This window comes from Myotis davidii, unplaced genomic scaffold (genome assembly GCF_000327345.1).
Source record: "Myotis davidii unplaced genomic scaffold, ASM32734v1 scaffold86, whole genome shotgun sequence".
NCBI classification, from domain to species: domain Eukaryota; kingdom Metazoa; phylum Chordata; class Mammalia; order Chiroptera; family Vespertilionidae; genus Myotis; species Myotis davidii.
The window spans coordinates 1,464,592-1,472,358 of record NW_006298058.1 but is presented as its reverse complement, the minus strand read 5'-3'; the positions used below and the strand labels follow the sequence as shown (position 1 = coordinate 1,472,358).

General features: G+C 34.8%; 1 protein-coding gene across 7 annotated transcripts in view; it reads left to right on the top strand.

Moving 5' to 3' along the window:
- ARHGAP21 (Rho GTPase activating protein 21) overlaps positions 1–7,767 on the top strand; it is a 135,526-nt gene that overhangs the window by 69,861 nt on the left and 57,898 nt on the right. For 5 of the 7 annotated variants that reach the window (XM_006773817.2, XM_006773814.2, XM_006773813.2 and 2 more), the window contains exon 5: positions 5,758–5,850. In XM_006773817.2, coding sequence (XP_006773880.1) covers positions 5,758–5,850 — 93 coding nt within the window. Of the gene's footprint in view, positions 1–5,757; positions 5,851–7,767 lie in introns of those variants that run through there. The other 2 variants (XM_015570515.1, XM_015570514.1) reach the window with 1 other exon arrangement.

Below are 7,767 nucleotides of genomic sequence, written 5' to 3'. Positions count from 1 at the left end.
GTAGGGAAAAATGTAACATCTAAATGCTTGCCATCTATCTTTGTTATCTTAACATTTCAGCCTCTCTCATCCATGCCTCTCATACATGTCTCCCCCCACCTGCTCCTAGGCATAACTGACTGTAAGCATAATTTTATACCACTCTCCACATTTTTTTCCCCTCAGAGCTAATCATGAGCCTGAATTTGGTGCTTATTACTCCTGTTTGTTGTTTTTTGCCTTAGTGGATCCATAATTCCTAACTTAAGCTCAATAAATTCTTCTACATGCCCCCTTTTTATAGTGGCAATCTATTATCCATCATGGGAAGTACAGATCATTTTTTATCATTCAGACTTAACTTTGATATTATTTTAATCTCCACTACAGTTTCAGTTATTTTTGGCCTGAAATTAGATATTAATTTCAGTAGCTATTTAATTGATTTTCTTTAAATAATTGATGCCTGGAGCTCTAATATTCTATTACGTGATGTGCCTCTCCAGCTCTCCACTTTGTGGAGAGTATACTTTTTCCGGGGCTAATTTATAACACATTGAAGCAGTTTAATTTCAACTGCCTTCTCTTGTACAGAGATCGAGTTGTTGTTTTTTTACAGCAAAGAAATTAATAAATAAAATACCAAAAAAGTAACATAATAAAAGCAAAGGAAAATTTATTCCCATTAAAATTTTTTTAATAGCATGTTTGAGAACTCTGAGAATGGGGAGAAAAAGCTTAATCTCAGTGATAGCCATTATTTTCTATTGCTTTACTTTTGGTTAAAATATGGGTATTCCTTTGTGTAATGGGTATATTTTTTTCAATCTGTTAAGAAATATATTTCTCCTGTCCCCAGAACTGTAGGATTCCCTGACCTAGGCTTATCTATTCTTCTATGGAACTTCATTATAGGGCTCTTTAATTTTGAAATAAATTAAATGTTGCAGGTGATTTTGACTTTAGCACTCTTCACAGAAGAGGGTTCATTAGTGATTTAAATTATCTTTCTGAATGACAAAGCCCAAGGTCTAAAGATGAAGCACTCTGGATTTAGACCCCAGTCTCTTTGAAAGTGGGTGTGTATATAGTTCCTGTCAATGCTGGAAATATTTTCGTAGTCTTTCTTACTTTTCTACTGTCTTTTCTGTAGTCTTTTTTCCCTTTGATCAACATCCCTAGACTTCCCCATAGTGTGACAGTTGAGGTTGTATACCACCTCAACCAGTCTTTATCCAGCCCTTGCTGTCTGATGAGCACTCTGCCCTTGATCACCCCTGATCTATCTGTAGACCTTCTGAAGGTTTATCATCAGACAAGCATAGTAATAAGTAACATTCATTAAATATCTACTTGTATTAGACATTATGTAAGCATTTAATGGATTATCTGTTTTTAATACTGAGAGCAACCTTGCTAGGTAGGAATAAATAAATATTTGTCTAAAATCACTTTGAGATATGGTTGCCTGATAAAATACAGGAGGCTGTGGATTAAATTTAAATTTCTGATAGACAACTAATAATTTTTAATACACGTATGTGCCAAATATTGTGGAATCTGGAAATCCTACTTGGAAAATAAGGAGTAGAGCCGAGATTTTAAACCATATAGTCAGGTCACAGGGCCCATGCTCTGACCTACTTACTGCATGATACTGGAGACGGAGAATAAAAATCATGCCTACCTGCTTGTTTATCCAATGTTTGTTTGGCAGCTACTACCTAAGGGTGTCTCAAAAAAATGTACACACACTTTAACAACTGATAGCTCAATTTTGAAAATGAAATATATTTTAAAAAACACTGCCTTTGTAATTATTCAAAATGTCTGTATGCATTTTTGGGATACCCTACATATATTATTGTTTTATTCAGTTATGTTTTTTTCTCCATACTGACTATATTTATTATAATATAAAAATATGTGCATGGTTTCTGATTTCAAAGTCTAATATTCAACTTGAGGTAAATTCATGTATGCTTTTTTTGTCCTCTTGTTTAAATCTTTACTAATTGTATATTAAATAGCATGAAATGAGACTTTGTCTGTACTTGGTCATTTTAGCCATTCTTGTCCATGTCAGATCATTGTATTTTTACTTCCTTTTTCTCAAATATAGAAAGATTTAATTACATGTAGGTGCTAAAAGGAAACATTTTCCTTTTCTTTTGATAAGGTCAAGGAAATGACACATGAATAAGGTATTTAAAATGTCCTTTGTGTTCTTAAAAATAATGAGAAATTATAAAATACAGATGTAGAATTGAAGAGGCTTTTGCTAAGAATTGCCAGGGAAGCCGTCTGACTGCCAAATTGTCATACAGAAGCGAGGAGTCATTTTTCCTGGTAAATGGCCAGAATTCAGGATCAGGCTCTTACTTTTGCATATCTAGAAACTGACCTACAAAAAATTAAGACACAAGAGATTGAATAATACACTTTAAATTTGATACCATGGATTTCCAATTCCAGTAGAATTGCAAAGAGCAAATATTAAAAAGAAGACACTGTTCAAATTAATGAACCAAGTGTTTAACTCAAGACTTGGAGTCAAAGAATATGGAAATTGAAGAGACATGTATTTCTTAGTGACCCAGCCTGTAATTAATGGATATCTGTGGGAAATTTTTTTTGTGGTAAAGGTGATATCTAGGTAGCAATAGCAAGTCAGAATTTTGGAGAAAGTCCAGAAAGGAAAGCCCAGAAACAAGAATCAAAAGTATAGGTTTCAGCAGATATAATAGGGCTTGCTATAGGATTGGGCTCTTTTTTTAGTCTATTTCATATTTTATTTAGTCTACTCATATGTTTTCAGGCATAGTGTATTGAGGGACTTGTCATTGGCAAAGTGTCATTTTTTACACAAGTATCATTGCAAAATTAGCATTTCCTTTATTGAATTTAGAATCAAATTATTTTGGACTACAGCTATTCGGTATAAGTAAAATTTTCTATCAAAAATTTCAAAGGTCACTACATTGCTACTCAGCCAACTTTTTATTATTTTGTAGAATTCATTAATGGTCATTGACATTTTATATTTTTAAATAACTATGTCTGGTGTTATCACCTTTGGGACACAGTAGACTAGAAGACATTCATAAGAAAAATCTTTCTTCTTTTTTATCATATAAATTTTTTCATGCAAGCAATGACTTGATACAACAAAACTTATTAAACCTTCAAATCTCTAGCCAAGAGAAAATACATGGTTTACCTAATGCCACCAGTTGTAAATGCTGAGTTGGCCAGAGGGGGACCTAGCCTGGTTACCAATTTGATTAGAATTAAGTATTTGCATCCTTTCTAGTTCATTGTAAGTGGACTGTCTACTTGTATTCTGTAAAGCTTGACAAATGAATAAGTAGTTCAGTTCCTTTTGAAGCAGCATGGAGCACCATGTTCGCATTCCAGGGTTCCAATCCCTGCTCTGTCTCTTTGCAAGTATCAGTCTCTGCTTCTTCCGCGGGACAGTGTGGTATTGGGATCATAGCACCCATCGTGAAGGCTCATGAGAATTGGTAAGTTTACTCATTAATTGAATAATGACTTATGGAATGCCTGCTCTGTCAGGTTTTGTCATAGGTGTCATGGATATAAGGGAACATGACAAAATCCCTGCTCTTCAATTTAGTGGGAGAGACATACAACCAATATGTAAGCAAATAAAAATGTAATTTTAGGTAGTGAGTGATAGCTTTTATGAAAGAAAATAAAGCATGGCATATACAGAAAAATTCCCCCAGCTTTTTTAAAAAAAACTTTTTCAAAGTATAGCTTCTTGATTCACCAATTAACATGTTGCTATGTTTGCTTTATCTATGTTTGCGTCTGGGTGTGTGGGTATCTTGGTTTATTTTCCTCCCTCAAACCATTTGAAAATTAAGTTGCAGATATAGTTAGTCCCCAAGTACTTTAAGAATTAGGACATTCTTCTGTGTGGTAGGAATTTGACTATTATTAGTTCTCTTGTTCCTCCTAAACCTCATGAGAAAGCACTCATGGCTGTCTGTCATAACTGTCATAGCTAATCAGAAGTGACAAAAGGATTCACAATATTTTCATGTTATCTGAATATGGAGAGAAGGCTATATGAAATTTCTTTGGGAAGATATCTGATATATATTTACTGTAGATTTAAAGTATTTAAAATTGGATGAGATATTTTGAAAGTGTGTTTTTATAACCATTCAAAATTTTAATTATTAAGAACATAAAAATATGACACTCATCCTCATTTAAGCTGTATGCAAACAAGAGTGGAAATATACATTTACTGAGGAATTACTCCAATTACATGCCATGCTGAGAGCATTCTAATGTTACCACATTAAGTCTTCTGAGAACCCCTTGAGGAGTATAAAAACAGAATAATTATCTATATTATAGAAAAAAGTAATTATTTCTTTATGTAAAAATGTTTACTTAATTGCAATTGAACTATCAAATAACAAAGTAAGGATTTGAATCCATGTCTACTGGCTTCTAAAACACAAGCAATTTTCACTAAACCCTGTTGCTTTTTTAGTACTTGAGTTGTTCACTGATTAGGAAGACTTCTTTCAGAGTAAATAACTAAGTATGAAAGGAGCTACTGATCAGTATTCCTTTCCTGGGAAACTTCTTTTGGGCCACCTTTGTGATACACCATGATAATAAAAATTCAGTTTTATATGGCAATCATTATGAATTCTTTATATTTGCATCCAGTCATTTTCTGCCCAGCATTGCTATTTAACAAGTATTATTCTGTTACCCCATGCATGTGTCTGTCATATTCTTCTTTAAGGTCAGGGCTGTGGTTCTCAAACTGGAGTGTGTTTCACAGTCACCTCAGAGTTTCTGATTCAGTAGATCTGGAGTGGGGTCCACAAGTGTGCACTTGTAACTCGTTCCCTGAGGAGAGTAATGCTGCTGGTCTGGGACCGATCTGAGAACAACTGTCTCCCTTTTTGTGTGTGTTTCCCTTTTTGTTCCCCATCCTACTTACCATGATGCTTATCATTTGGCTTAAATGTCCTCTTACCTGTGAATTTTTCCTTGGCTTCTATTTTACTGAAACTGTTCGTTGTTCTCAAATTAGTATGTGTAAGGATCATCTGGAACACTTGTTGACCCAGCAGGTTTCTGATTGGACCCAGGAACATTGGTTTTTAGCAAGCACCTTAGATGTTACTGCAGATGGTTCATGGACAGCAATTTGTGAAATACTTGACTCACAGAGGTGATCGTGTGCTCCTCGTTGTCAGGACTGTCTGTGTTTTATACTATAGTGCCATTCTTTGTTTGAATGTTTCTCTCCCACCAGAATCCTTAAAGGAGAAGGACTGTGCCTTATTCGTCGTTATAACTTAAAGCTTATTTAGCACAAGGCAGGGTTAAAAAACAGTAGTGAGTAGTGCCTGTGTAATCTGCCTATGACCTTGGAGAATTTACTTAATCTCTCTGGGCCTCAGTTTCCTCTTTCGATGCAATGGTGATAGTAATACTTACTTGCTATGGAAATTAGCTCTCAGGTGTGCACAGTACTTAGTGTAGTAATTTACATACAGAATGTACTCAGTAAAGGGACACTATTACTATTGTTTTATGGAAGAAGCAAAATAATCGTTTGAATTAGTGAAGACTCCTAAATTATCATAGCATACAAATTTAGGGTATGTATTTAATAGTTCATTCAAAATCTTCGTTTAATTGTTTCAATTAAATTACTTTTTACATTTTGATATTTCAATGAAATTAAACTGTGCCTTGGGCTTTATTTTCTCTCCACAGGAAAACAAAGAAACCGCTTGGAACCAATGGACACCATATTTGTTAAGCAGGTTAAAGAAGGAGGACCTGCTTTTGAGGCCGGATTATGCACAGGTGCTGATATTCTTTACACAACACCTTTTTATTTCTTTTTTACTCTGTTCTGTCTTCTTCCATATTTCACTTCCTAATTTCTCCTTAGTTATACTTTTGCCTATTTCTTCATTTTCTTCACATCTATTATTACTATTTTTTGAAACCTAATTGATAGTTTCTTGGTACCGAAATAGATGGGTTTGAACAGAAATAATTTAATGTAAATTATAAGTTGTGGGCAGTTTGGGTTACCACTCAGATAGTGGACTCTCAGAGGCCCTTTCAAAGAACCACTGTCTCCCTCAGGGTGCACATTCCCTATTTTGCACACCTTTCATTTTTAAAAAATATATATTTTTATTGATTTCAGAGAGGGAGAGAGAGATAGAAACATCATTGATGAGAGAGAATCATTAATCTGCTGCCTCCTACACTCCCCACACTGGGGATTGAGCCCACAACCCGGGCATATGCTCTGACCAGAAATCATTCCGTGACCTCCTGGTTCATAGGTCAACCACTGAGCTACACCGGCTGGGCTGCACACATTTTATTTTGACAACACCAGCCAGGCTGCACACATTCATTTTGACAAAGGATTACAAGGTAAGAAATGATGAAGGTATTTGTTGACATAATTGAAATAATCTTCTTGGATCTCTTAGTTCTGAAAGTACCTCATCTGAATTAATTTGCGCCATAAAAAGTAGCTTAACTTTTTAATGCTATGCAAACCTAGCCTCATCTGTAGGTATCAGAGAATATAATCTGATAGCTGTTTGGTCTAAAATGTTTTGTGATTTTAATAAAAACTAAGTAGAGATTTCATTTATATTCATGTACACTCTAAAAAGTTATTCTTTTCTCTTGTTTTTGAACATGAAATAATTTAAAATGGGTATTAGTAAAAAACTATCTTTTATTAGCTTTTGAATAAAATGTCTTTTCAGCTACAGATAAATTTCAAATATCAGTGGTGAGTGTCATTGCTAAGATTTATTAGGGTGCACTGTTACCTACCTTTAAGTTGTGGGCAGTTTGGGTTACCACTCAGATAGTGGACTCTCAGAGGCCCTTTCAAAGAACCACTGTCTCCCTCAGGGTGCACATTCCCTATTTTGCACACCTTTCATTTTTAAAAAATATATATTATTTACCTTAATTGTCTCTTTCATCACACTTAAAGTAAGCCTAATTTCAATATCATTAATATGTATAATGTGCATGTCAGTGCACGTATGGGATTCCATTTCTGAGAAGGTATCGCCCATCACTTTCTAAGCCTGACAAGATTGAGGAGATACTGTGATAAGCACATACACAGGACATTTTTTCCTTTATTCCTTTTTTGCCTGTCCTTTTTTTCCCAATATTTTCCTTTCTATTCCCCTGAGTTTTTCTGAGTAATCAAAATGTGTTTCTTATTAAAATGAAGAACACATTAAACCATGTACATATCCATATTTAAGTTCTGTCATACAGTGCTAATCAATAAACTCAGTAGATTGGGAGAATACTACAAGTAAATCAGCTATATAGAATTAGACACCAAGGTACTGAAACAGCTGTTTAAGTTTATTGAATGTTTTTCTATCACAAATGACAGAGTGAACAGGAAAACTACAACTCAGAAAATAGCTGATAGAGGCATAAATAGTAGAGCTATGGCCACTCAGTGACTATACCTTTTGAGGTGTCTAAATTCATCAATGACTAGACCTCTTATTTAAAACATGGCTATCCTATATAATAAAAGGCTAATATGCAAATTGTCCTCTCGACCAGGAGTTCGACCAGGGGGCGAGGCCGGCCGGCCAATTGCCCATTGGCCCCTTCCCCCAGCTGGCCCCCAACCATGCTTGAATTTGTGCACCAGGCCTCTAGTATTTCATAAGAAGCCAGATATATTAAAGTTTAGATTTATTTTTAATGAGC